The sequence below is a fragment of the Petromyzon marinus genome, chromosome 14 (genome assembly GCF_048934315.1).
Source record: "Petromyzon marinus isolate PM22_M1 ecotype Great Lakes invasive population chromosome 14, UKy_Petmar_22M1.pri1.0, whole genome shotgun sequence".
Lineage (NCBI taxonomy): Eukaryota > Metazoa > Chordata > Hyperoartia > Petromyzontiformes > Petromyzontidae > Petromyzon > Petromyzon marinus.
The window spans coordinates 4,116,076-4,129,785 of record NC_133680.1 but is presented as its reverse complement, the minus strand read 5'-3'; the positions used below and the strand labels follow the sequence as shown (position 1 = coordinate 4,129,785).

At 48.9% G+C, this 13,710-nt stretch overlaps 1 protein-coding gene across 3 annotated transcripts in view; it reads right to left on the bottom strand.

Moving 5' to 3' along the window:
• Window positions 1-259: 259 nt before the first annotated feature.
• Window positions 260-13,710, bottom strand: part of TMEM229A (transmembrane protein 229A) — a 42,448-nt gene continuing 28,997 nt past the window's right edge. For all 3 annotated transcript variants that reach the window (XM_032954315.2, XM_032954314.2, XM_032954313.2), the window contains exon 2: window positions 260-9,892. In XM_032954315.2, coding sequence (XP_032810206.1) covers window positions 8,651-9,784 — 1,134 coding nt within the window. In that variant the 5' untranslated portion in view covers window positions 9,785-9,892 and the 3' untranslated portion in view covers window positions 260-8,650. The remainder of the gene's footprint in view (window positions 9,893-13,710) is intronic.

The window sequence follows — 13,710 nt, the reverse complement described above, 5'->3', positions numbered from 1 at the left end:
GTTCTTTGTGCAGCAACTGCCAACGGGAGTATCACCGAATAACCTGTTCCGATCCATCGTAAGCAAACGTGGCAATACGAAAAGCAATTGCTCTTTACCCACCTAGAATGGGTGTGTAGGTGTAAGGATATCGTTTGTTACCGCTTCTTAAAAATGGGCAAACCGGTTAACATGCAGATGTTTCTCGTCACGTGGACACACCGAGTCTACGGCCCTCGACGAGTGAGGAGCAACGGGTAACTGAAACGTGAACGTGCGCTCAACATGTTTCATTTATTTAATTCGCTAGCGCGGTTAATCAACAAATCCCAGGATAATCCTCCCACAGATAATCAAGAATCAATGGTAACAATTATGAACGATATCAAAATCATCATCATCATCACATACCTGTCAACCCACACGGTTTACCCGTATTCTTGTACAGGGAAATTGAGTTTTCAGGTCCATACGGCGTACAGCCGTTTCAAAAAAACTAAACAAAAAATTGTCTATTTGTGCTTCTCTCTTGTCATGGGACTTTGTAGGATGAACGTTGAGCTTTATAAGGGCACGGGGTGACCAATAAGATCTGAATTGGTCTGTAATAAGGTAGGCACTGATAAGGGGTTGACAGGTATGTCGTCATCATCATCATCTCCACGTGCTCAGATGAGCACGTGGGTTGTTCCCCTTCTTCCTTCGCTGGTCCCGAGTCAGTGGCGTCAAACTCCACGTTCCTACGGCGAGGTGTCCAGTCCCGTGCCTGACAGTTAAGAATTCGCGAGCGAATCACCGAAACGATCTCTCGCACGCGTTTAGGTATCCCGACGGTGGCTCGGTGCAAAAGAGACACAACGAATAACCGTCGAATTAAAAACAAACGCGTCAACGTTTAAAATCGCGACACCGACGAGCACACTACAAATACGCAACACACGGCACGCGCACAACGCACACATGGACACGAACCATGCGGACACAAACCCCAAGCGCGCGCGCGTGCTTACCACTCGCTCACCAGAGGCATGCACGGCCAACGACGAGGATAAGAACAGTGCCTACGGATACAATGCCGATACGTTGGTAACGCGTTCCCGTGGACGGGCTGTACGTGACGTGCGTTGTGTGCGTCGTCGCGATTCTGGCCCGCGCAGTGAACGTGGCGAGTGATCTCTGCTACTCCCGTACGCGATTGCGATTTTGTGCCAAATCTTCGCCATTAGAGTGCAGACACACCGCACGATCAACGCCGGCGAAGGACCTCCCCCCCCTTGCACATCTGCACATTGGAAGAGCGGTTTTTATTATTATTTCTTTTTCCAAGGATAGAATGGGAAAATTGTCAACATGCAAATCACGAGAACATTCCAAGCGATGCACAATCATGTTTGAGATCGAATATTGAGTTGTAGCATCATGGATTAAATGTATAATGGAATGTGTTAACAGTGGTGTTCAAGCACATATTTGAAAAAAAATATCATTAACACTGCCTTGCAAAAGAAAAAATATGTACAGTATATTATACATCGTAGGCTTACGTTTCCAACTATATATTTTCGTTTTTGCTACAAGACAATGCTACTAATGAACACAAGAAAAACGATTAGTGCAAAAAAACCCAAGATTAAGCATTTATTTTAAAACAATTTGTTCATGTGCTCAATGATGTGCATCTGTACGGCCTCTTGAGATGCATTTGCAGTTAAGCACTATGTAACTAAAATTAATATTTCATTTTATATTCATTGAGCGCCTTAGCTCAAGGCGCTTTACACTGTTTAAACACGGTTACATAAACAATGATTTAGATAGCATGGGCGTGCAAGGGGCCTAGGAATGAGTGACCATAACAGAGGGCACAGTGGGGTCACGGAAGGGCGACAAGGGAGGGACGGGACGGAGTGGAGGGGCGAGGGGTGGGAAGAAGACATCATTACGATAAACTATTGTTTTTATTTTACCAGGTAAGACCCACTGAGCTGTACTATCTGTTCTTTTAGAAGCGACCTGGCCACAAATTATAGCTCACGTGGAAATGTATATCAGCCAAATACTCTAAACGCGTGTTTCTAAATGTGGAGGGAAAAACCGAAAGATTCGGAGATAACTCCACGCGACCACCGGGAGAACATGCAAACTCCAAATATATAGGCGCCAGGGGCGAGATAGAACCCACGACCTCCTGCATACCAGGCGAGGGAGTTAACATCTCGCCACCGCGGCACCCCGGAATGCACCTGATACTGTCAAATCTTGGAAGCCATCCAAGCGTGTTTAATCCTGGTTGGTACTTGTATGTGAATAACTAGGTGTTGTTACTCATAGGCCTGAGAGGTGACCAAGTGATCGCAAGTAGAGCAATGGACTCTTGCATCTATCTGTGCAGTGCATAGAGTGTTATGCCCACGTGTGCGTGTTTCTTTCTGGGCACTCTTGTTTGCGTCCACATCAAGCCAAACACTCACAAAAAGAATTAGCCAAATGCCCCATTGCGGAACACTCCTGAAAAATGCGTTTTGAGGCTCATAGATGCTTTCCCGGGTTAAGGGAATTATTATTAGGATTATCTTCCAGAGCGGTGGCACAGTGGTTGAGTCGACTGTTCGTTTGAGCCCACAGAAATGAGTTTGAATCCTGCCCACAGCTAACATCAGTGGGCGAGTGATAGGTATATCTGATCCAGTCCTGGGCCCCGCTTCCACCAGTCCGCACCAGCGTGGTGAATGATGGTCAAACGATCATCACGGCCAACACGGTGCGGTGGGGGGAGGCCTTCATCCAGCAGTGGATTGACAAGATGACTGTATATGCTTAGTTCTTTCGGTAAAGTCACGTTGAAGGGAAACAATAAAATAATAAAATATATATAAAAAATTCTCACGGCGTTTCGACCATAACACAAACGGTCGTCTTCAGGTGTGTCGGTTTGCAGGTGTGTCGGTTTTATGGTCGAAACGTCGTGATAATTTTTTATTGTTTTATATATATTTTACTATTTTATTGTTTCCCTTCAACGTGACTTTACCGAAAGAACTAAGAATATGAATTACTGCAGTCACGAAAGCTTTAAATCAAAAGATGACTGTACATTATTCCGACTGTATTGTCACTCTCATTACTCACCGAACAGATCGGCTGTTTGGCTTTTTTTTTCCTTTCTTATCTTTTCTCGCAGCATTTGCACGTCACAGTTGGAAAATAATGGGAGCCAAATACTGCGGCGTGGCTTTTGACCGTTTCACGAGGGCCGGTGCGTTGTAAACATCACAAAGCCCCCCTCGAGGGGTTTTTGCATTGAGCTGCCGCGAGTGCAATGCACCGCGTCAGTATTGTGATGATGGGTGCATGGGATTGTTCAGCCAACCGGATGTGTTGTGGCGTGAATGTGTGTGGAGCATGCGGTGTGGTGGGGGAGCGGTATTGTCGCGGTTAGCGCGTTCACCTTCACCAGTGAACCGGTCCCTGGGTCTTCCCCTAGGTCGACTCAGCCTCAATTGAGTAGCTAGTGCGATGTGTAAAAAAAAACATTGCCACTGGGGAGACAAAGTCGGCCGGGCGTGGTGGCTGACCACCCACCCCCTCGTGCGCCGTTCTGGCCTTCGTAGGTGCTCGCTAACAGCGCTTGCTCCACGACAGTCGTGAGGCGACACTGGGGGATTTTTGTGTTTGAAGCGTGCAATACATAGACATGGACTGGAGAGACGAAGGCGGTGGGGGAGTGCTTCTGAGCACACAGCCGCTTCCTGCGCTGCACGAACCAATTACATACAACGTTTACGCAATGAAAACACCGGTTACTACATGCCACGATTCCCTATCGGATACATCGTTCTACGTGCAGCAAATGCACTGCGCGTTATAAGAGTCACGTGGGTGCTGTGCAGGTGAGACAGGATTGCAGGTGGTGAAATGAAATAATACAGCAAATAGAGATATTATTTACGCATGCGTTTATGTCTACACAGTACTATTGATTCACTTTGGAACATCGGAGCAATATGAACAGCTAGTATAATATACCAGTTTAACACGTAGGCTTTCGCGACCAATATTATTCATAATAAAGGTTTTTGGGTTAGATCGCGTTTATTTATAAATGTGTCGTAACCCTCCACCACCCGACACGGGCAATCAGCAAAAAAAGTGTCACGTTGACAAAAGACAAATAATTCACTACTTTAGCCCACCGGTGTGTTGAAGATTGAATCCACATTTACAGTTTGAGTACAACGTTTCGCTGGTAAATACATCCAGCATCATCAAGCAATTCGCCAGAATGGTAAAGGCCTCGCTTGCTCCCGGTTTTATATAGAGCAGCAGGGTGACGTCATCACTTAACTCGTATCAGGTGCAGTGATTAGAGGCGGAGGGGGGGGTATTGTAATTATATAATCGATTAGTAATCAGTCATTGGTTATGATTAGTAATGAGTTGTAGATTAGTAATTCTTTAATCAAAATGTAATGTGTATTATTTAATAATACGCTTCCAGGCCGCACTAAGCCTGTAGCTGTCAGAGCGATTAAAGTTATTCTTGTTCCTCTAAATTTCAATGGATTCTCTAATTAGTCTTTACCAGTATAATATACCCCTTACACGTGAAACTATTTCTCACGCAAGTTCACTCTTGCACTGAATGGGCCCCATTGTTAAGGTGGAGTGCTCTTGCCAATACCATTGATGGCATTTGTTTAACAGGCCTGACACTATTGATGAGACTGTGAGAACCAAAACCGGCCCAGCGTTTGCCTGGTTGTAGCGGTTAGCGCGCCGCGCTACGAACCCAGCGGCCTGAGTTCGATTCCTGCTCACAGCCAACACCAGTGACGATTATCTAAATTGGTCCTGGGCCTCCCACGAGGTCGACTCAGCTTCAAATGAGCACCTGGTGCGGTATGTAAACATCGCCACTCGGGAGACAAATGCGGTCCGGCGTGGTGCAGGCCACCCACCCACGCGTGTGCCGTTCCGGCCTTCATAGGTGCTTGCTAAAAGCACTTATCCCAACAGTCTGTTCAGTCTATACGGGGGATCTTTGTCGTTTTGTATATACGCTAGTCAGCACGAATTCAGTTATTCGGCATTCAGTACGTCACACTGGGGCATGTTTATCACTCATCAGGCATGCGTGCTGTGTAACGACTTAATTTATATTTTGAATGAACTCGAAAATAATTACTCCGACTATACGCTACAATAGTCATTCTCGACCTGGAGCCCGGTGTTTCTCAACCCTAGTCCTTGCAGCCCCTCCATACAGTGTACGTTTTCGTGACTACCAATCTTAACCGAATGCAACTTAAGCCACTGCACGCGGCATCCAACTGATGGTTTTGGTAATCATGGCAAGCTGGACTGGAACAGAGCTCAATATCAGCCGGAGCTGTCCAGGGCTGAGCCCCAGAAAATATTTCTCCCCCCCCCACACCCGACCATTGTTGGAGGGAGGACGAGGGGCGATGCTCTCTGAAAATATTCCATGATAAATTAATCCCTGACCATCAACAATTCACGTGACTGATCTGAAGCTCGAAATGCCAACGTTAAATTGTAAACAAGTAACAACAACATGTACATATGTATAACCGACACGTATCAAATCGGCACGTTCTCACAGCAGATGCACAATCGCGCGGTGCGTGATGACGTTAGGGGTAAGAGCGTGGCCCGACAGAGAGGATTCATCGCTGTTCCCCTTCGATTGCTTCATCGAGTTTCAGATTCAGTGACCGCAATTTGCAGCCGTACGAAACTCGCATTCCCGCCGTCGTCAGTGACAAACAAAGTCGGGTAAGTGTTAAAGTAATCGGGGGGTGCGATGGGTTTTTTGTGGACAAAGTTTCTTGCTTCAGAGCAGGCGGACAGCAGGCCGTGACTACCAAGTAAACACGTGCCATTGTTGGGTCAACGTTCGTGCAACGTTCAACGTTTGCTGGATAACTGTGATTCGGATGTGGGGATAAAGCTCGTTGTACAGGTGGCTCAAATGTATTGTGAGCCCTCCGATTAATCGACCCCTAAAAAACTGTTTCCTTTGCGTATTCATTTCTGTATTAAAATATACCTTACTTTAAAAAAGCATATCAAATTTCGCAGAATTAAATGGGGGGGTCACAAGACATCCTGTACTGTGGAGTGGCGATGGGAGTGCAGCGATGCCACAGTATTTAGTGCGAGTGTGCTACGAATCCGCTGACTGAATATCAATGCTGGGCCACAACATCAGCTGCGAGTGATATTTGAACTTGTGGTCCCCTCCCCCCCCAGTTAACAAACTAGGTTGGTGAAGTATGGTCAAACGACCCTCGTGACTTCTCAACTCCATGGCATGGGTGGGAGGCCTTTGTCCAGCAGTGAATTGACAAAGGGCTATTCAAAAATAGTGGTGATGGGTTGTGACATTTTCAGAATTAAAAAAAATCAACTATGAGTCAGCATATTCTTAGCACAACAGCTGCAGATGTCAGCCACATACGGAGGCTCACCCGACCTCACAAACACGAGTTGGTCTCCCGGTCTGGACGTTTGCATGGCTCGCAGAACTCATCGCATTAACAATCACACGTGTCGGAGGATTATTCCCTCGTCTTTATTTCATTTCGCTATTACTATTAAGGGTTCAGGATTTGAATGTCACAGTTGAGGGAGCTATTCACGCAATCACCGCAGTGCGAGTCACCACAACGTGAAGGAGTGCCCTCCGCAACTCATCCGTCAATTGGTGTTGTCATATCCGGGTTCCAACACTTCTTCTTCGTCGTTGGCGAGATGTTAACTCGCTCGCCTGATATACAGGAGGTCGTGGGTTAAATCCCGACCCTGACGCCTGCTGTATATTTTGAGTTTGCAGGTGTCTCTCTCCCCGCGGTGGCGTGTATTTTCTCTGGGTCCTTTAGTTTTTCCCTCCACATTTAGAATGTACATGAAGTTCACAGAGTGTTTGGCTGCTGTAAATGTGCACGTGATAAGCCGCTGCGTTCAGCTGTCATTTGTGGCCAGGTCGCTTCTGAAAAAGAGCTATGTGGCCCAAGTGGGGCCTTACCTGATAAAATAAAATAAAAATTGTTTATAGAATCCGTTTACCGCACCCCGAGCTTCGGAGCGAACGCCACCTTGTGTGTTTCCCATGCAGTTTTATGTACTTTTGCTGTTTTTTTTTTCACATTTCCCAACGCATGGTCCACTCCAACAACAAACACACTGCTCGGCTTTGCAGGTCGGATGCCTCCTTATTTACAGAGCTCACTGCAGGGATTTTTACAGAGTTGGTGACTCTTTTCTCCTCCGAGAACAACGCTAGAGGTTGGGAAAAAAAGTGTGGGGAGGGGGGGAAGGTGGGGGCGTTGGGGGGGAAGTGGTTACCATATGGAAGGGGAAACGAGTTACCCTTTGGATACAATCTTTGCTTTCAAAATGTGTTCCAGGATAGAAAGGTTTAAAAACTCAGCCTGCAGACTACTGCTTACATTCAGCTGCAGGCTGCCAGCCCAGTTTTAAAGCATGGACTTCTTAACTGCATGGCATGGGTGGGAGGCCTTCGTTCAGCAGTGGATTGACAAAGGGCTTTACGAAATTAGCGGCGATGGGTTGTGAGATTTTTCTGAATTAAAAAAAGACCCAAATAAACGATGGGCACATTCTTCACACCACAGCTGCAGATGTCAGCCACACACAGAGAGAGGCTCACCCGACCTCACAGACAGGAGTTGGTTTCCCGGCCCGGACATTTGTATGGCTCGCAGAACCCATGAACAATTGAAGCAATTGGCGGGACCCCGGGGTCCCATCACTGCCCCGGGGTGGAAAAGCCACGTAGCGACACGAGTCTTGCCTTACCGACAACAAAACTAGTCTCTTACAAAACTAGTGTCAATCGATTGGCCTCGTCGAGAGCTACTCGGGGCACTAAGTTTCGTAAAAAGTTGAAAAATTACATAAACACGTTAAATTCACTGCCTGGGAGGCGGGCTCGCCTTGGCAAAGAAGCTGAGGATCGACGGCTGACCGGAGGGCGTCGTCGCCGTGCGCGACTGCGGCGGACGCCCCCCGGGGCTCGCGTTTGGCCGGTGGGGTGGCGCCCATCGTGTCGATCGCCGCCTGCTGCTGGCGCTTGTTGGTGCGAGTCTGGGCGGGCGGCGCGTTGCTGTCGGGGTCACGAGTGGGCGGACTGAAGAAAAATAATAATTATTGACCTGATTTTTGCGGGACCCCGGGGTCCCGCCAAATGATTCAATCACGGTTCAGCGGTGGGGTTGGCAAGGCGCGTGCGATCTTTTCAGTGCTCCTCAACCGCTTTTTCATTGCGCGTCACACCGAGTTACTCTGCGCCCGCGACCGTTGCCGAGGGCTACGGCGTGAGTTGGGGTGCGGGGTGGTGGGGGGGGGGGTGGTTTCTTGTGGTTCTTTCCTACAATTCCGACCTCTTCCCCGTGGTGTGCCGTGGCACACCGCTTGACGAGCACTGGGCGACACTACCAGTTTCACTCTGCGAGATTTTCAGTTCACAATGCGTCGACGCTGCTGCAACCCACGCGCTCAAAACAAAAATCAATTACGTGCTGCGGAACCCCCCACCCTCCACCAGCCTGAAAATGTATAAATCGTTTACATCGTCCCTAATCCTTTTATATATATATTTTTTAAAATTAAATTTACACCACCCCACTTAGCACACCGAGTTTTGCTCGGCGTATCGCAACCTCAGGAGCACATTGGACAGCACGTCCTGGTAGAGGCTGAGCAGCACCCAGCCGGGCAGGTACATGAGCGTGATGAGGCCCATGAAGTTGAGCGGGTAGTGCGAGTAATCCCAGGAGCAGGCGCCGATCTGTCGCAGCGCGAGCCCCCAGGTGAACTCCCACGTGTAGATGCACGCGATGTAGACGGGCAGCCGCCTGAGCGTGCCCCAGCCGCGCCGGCCCGCCAGGTGCAGGTACAGGCGCTCCACCACGAAGCTGCAGCTGCCGTACATGGCGAAGGACCAGAGCGACGTGTGCCCGTGCAGCGTCCAGTCGGACTTCTCGAACAGGTTGAAGAACGCCGTGAAGAACACCTCGTCCACCAGGCCCTGCACGCTGAAGAAGAGGAGGTGGAAGGCGGGCGGGATGGAGAGGCGCGCGCTGCGCTGGAGCGACGCCGGCAGGGCGACGTCGCGGGCGTAGCGTAGCCGCAGGAAGTCGTCGAGGAAGACGAAGGTGTAGTAGAGGGCGACGAGGAGGTTGAAGGGCACGGACGAGGCGGCGGCTCGCTCGCCGTCTTGCGCGACGCGGCCCAGCAGCGCGGTGCGCGTCGACAGGCGGCTCGCGACGAACACGAGCGAGAGGAGCACCAGCTTGCACCAGACGGGGCTCGCCGGGAAGAGGCGCTTCTGCAGCACGTACGCCTTCTCGAGCGCCAGCGCGACGAGCGCGTGCGACAGCGCGAAGTACGGCGACGAGAAGCCGAAGAGGCGCCAGTCGCCCGTGCGGCGGAACGACAGCGCCGCCGACAGCAGCACGTCGAGCGCGATGCCGTGGATCGCGTACAGGTACAGGCGGAACCACAGCGACAGGCGCTCGCCGCCGCCGACCGTCGGCGGCGGCGGCGAGCGCGGCGCCGGGGACCGCTGCTCCGCCAGGGCCGCCGGCGGCGGCGGCGGCGGCGCGGAGCCGTTGAGGCTGACGGCTTCCGTCGGTGTCGCCGGGCTGGCGCGGCCTGCGACGCCGCCGCCGCTGGTAAGGTTGCTGCGAGACCCCCCGGTCGGGTGAGCCGAGCCCTGATGCGGGGACTTGCGGGGGCCCAGGCGCCGCGTGATCGGCATGTTGGTGCGGGTGGTCGCGGTGGCGGTGGGGTTGTGGCGTGGTATCTAAAGTTGGGCCGGTTTCGTCTGCGGATTACGACATGACGCGGTCTCACTGCCCTGGCCGCCCTGCGGACACCGCGGGAGAAGCGACAGCGACGTCAATTACGGCAATTTCCCGGTTAATCAAATCCTGACCGTTATTTCACCACGTTGGTCACCACGGGATTTGTAATTGTGGGGAGAATAGACATGGGAGCAGAGAAGTACAGTACAACAGTGGATTTCTCTGAAATACTCGCCACGTAGCCCCGTGTTCTGTAACATCTTTTAGGCAAGGCAGTTTCCATCCAAACACTATCTATGCTCAATCCTGTTCAGCTTACAGTTGATTTGGTCAAAGGCCATAATAATATGAATAATGGATGGTAGGTGTCTGCTACAGGACGGTTCAGATGTCTTGTGACCCCCAATTAATTGACCATGAACATTTTGTTTCCATTGCACATTCATTTCTGTATAAGTAAATAAATCTTACTTTAAAAATATTACATTTTAGAGAATTAAATGGGGGGGGGGGGGGGGTGGGTGGGTTACACGATATCTGGACTAACCTGTACATCGGAGCCATTCAATCGGCTGCTTGGAAATCGTGGATTCAAAGAGTTTCCTTCTGCCTAGCAGCTAGCACCTGGCAGCACGGACATTATAGCTTTGTCCTCTGTTGTGTGTGGCCTCTTAAAAGGAATAAACTAAACACATTTATTGTTTTATTTTACCAGGCAGGGCCAACTTAGCTATGTAGCTATTTTCAAGAAGCGACCTGGCTATCAGAAATGATAGCCCAATGAAGTGGCTTATCACGTTGACATTTTATCACAACCAAATGCTCTAAACGCGTATTTCTAAATGTGGAGGGAAAAAACGAAAGATTCGGAGATAACTCCACGCGACCACGGGGAGAAAGACATGCAAACTCCAAATATACAGCAGCAGGCATCATGGTCAGGATCAAACCCACGACCTCCTGCACACCTGGCGAGGGAGTTAACATCTCCTAGCCACCGTGCCAGCGCGGTGTTGACGACGCTGCTCAGCATCCCGTTGCTTTTTTTTTGCGTTTGATTTACCTGGCCTTGTGTTTAACAATATCCGAGAGACGCTTGTGTTCCCTTCTAATGTCATCGTCTCTCATGCGATACCCTTCTCGGCAAAAATCAACATCGCAATACAGAGACGTTAATTCCATTTGCGGGGTTAAACGACGAGGCTTCAGCAGAACCTATATTCATCCTCAGTGCTTCGCTGTAATCCAGGGCGGTTCATACATTTCGCAAAGCGTGCGGATCACATTTGGGGCAGGTTGCATAAGACACGTGAAGTGATAATTGCACTCTCTGTGTGCGCCACATTCCCCCGTGTCGTGGCGTAGGAACCCGTGTCCCCTCGAGGTGGCTTACATAAGCCGGCAATCGATCTCAAAGGGTCGGCATTGCGTAGTTCGTGTGTGCTAATATGAGTGATTTGAGTGCAGAGGTGGGACAATTCTATCGATCAAGTGCATTAATTAGCGAACTTTTTTTCGCCACTTCTGACGTTTTTTTTTTTAATATTCCTGCCAAACTGGTGAGGCGTGCCGAGCGCGTGAGGGCATTACAGTGCACGCAAATATATACAGGCGATGTAAAACGATGTTGTATAAATTCCTCCGCAAAAAAAAGTAAAAACACGCGAAATTTTCCACCACAAATCTTACGTTTCAATAATACGAATCGCCACGCTACCAGACAGACAAGTATAGCCTCAGACATTTTTTGGTATTCTTAGCTCTTTCGGTAAAGTCACGTTGAAGGGAAACAATAAAATTTAAATATATATAAAACAATATATAAATAAAACACATATTTTATTATTTTATTGTTTCCCTTCAACGTGACTTTACCGAAAGAGCTAAGAATATGAATTACTGCAGTCACGAAAGCTTTAAATCAAATTTTAGACCTTTTTGGGGCAATTGTTGTTTGCAAGCGCCCGTGAATAGCGCCCGTGAATAGCGCCCGATCGACACGCGCCCGAGTTTCACCAACTTAAAATTTCGATTTAAAGCTTTCGTGACTACAGGGATTCATATTCTTGGTTCTTTCGGTAAAGTCACGTAGAAGGGAAAGAATAAAATCATATTTTTATTATTTTATTTTTGATTTCCTTTCTACGTGACTTTACCGAAAGAACCAAGAATATTCACAAACTTTGTTTCCTTTAAACCAGTTGGGAACGCAGCGATTCACCGCCTTTGTTTCTCTACCTCTCCCCTGCTGTTATGGAGTGACTCATGCTGCCAGCTATAAGCTGCAAAGTTTGGTCGTACATGTTATGTATATCGTTTATTGTAAAATTTTAATCACAGTTCCTATGATCACTGTTACATTGCTTTTATAGCTTTATTTTTGGTGATTTCGAAAACGTTTGGTTTGGTTTTGCCATGCTTGTTTGTTGAAGTACAGAGTTACCCTGATTACTTTAATCTAAATTGTCTTATGGTTGTTATTGTTTGACTTGCATCCCACTGGGATTTTTGCACACAGCGCTGATATACGGTGTTTTATTCTGGAAGACTTTGCTGCTTTTTCCTGGATTTTTCTGTTGCGCGTAGTCACTTTAAGATGTACTTTGTTCATGTTTTTGTTTGTTGCGGTTGCACCCGAGTCAAGAGCCGCATGGCTCACAGGGCTACACCCAATAAATTAAACTGAAAAAAAAAACCTGTCGTGCTGATGTTTACACACCGCGCCAGGCTGTCATTGAGGGGCTGTGTTGACACACGCGGACAATACTGTAACTCGATTGTTCGACTAATTGGGAGTCTATCTGCAAACGTAGTTCGGTGAAGTATCATCGACAGTCGCAGTCTGTATCTAAGCAGATTAGATAATCTTTGCTGCTTGTGGGGGAAGTGGAGATGTGGCAGCCGATGTATATATGTAGAACCTCTTTCGTGCCGTACGCAGCCAACCGTGCTAATCTGAGGTGCGGGGGGAAGGACAACAAACTAGACACAAAACGCAGTGCTAAAAAATTTAGTTTTCAATCTACGTTTGAAAGTGCATAGGGTCCAGTGGCTCCCTAATATCGGAAGAGCGTTCCAGACGGCCGCAGAAGCACATCTGAGAAGCGCGCGATGCGGTGACAGTCTTTGTTCGATGGACAGCCAAAATCCGCTGCTGCTGCAAGCATGACCGGAGTCCGCGTGATGATGGTTTATGCCCCTTGACGAGGTCAGCGAGGTGATTGTGGTTCAGTTTAGGCAAACACTTTGATTATAATACAGATGAAGAGACGTAATAGCTCGCAATAGAGAACACACGCAGGTCAAAGACATTATCCTGGCTGTTAACAAACTAAACTATGTTTTATTTTAGCAGGTAAGGCCCACTGAGCTCTATAGCTCTTTTTCAGAAGCGACCTGGCCACAGATGATAGCTCAACGAAGTGGCTTATCATCACGTGGAAATGTATAGCAGCCAAATACTCCAGACGCACGTTTCTAACTGCGGAGGGAAAACCCAGAGGACCCGGAGAAAAATCCACGCACGACTACGGGGAGAGAGACACGCAAACTCCAAATGTAAAGGGCTCAAGGTCGGAATCGAACCCACGACCATCCTGTATACCAGGTGAGGTAGTTAACATCTTGCCACCTCAGCGCCCTAAAAGTGTGATTTGGTCGGACGCATGGCGGCCCGGAAGGAACTCATGATGGTCTCTGGTCGAGACTTAAGGACAGATTAGAAGCCACGCGCGAGAGAACCTGCCCCACTGGTGACGGACGGCCACCGATGGAGATGGAGCGATGGGGGTCTCGGCTCGCGTGCGCACAGACGCCACGTGGATCGTTAACATCGCAGAGACCATGAGAGATGGAGTCGGCTTGGGGACAGGAGAGGTAG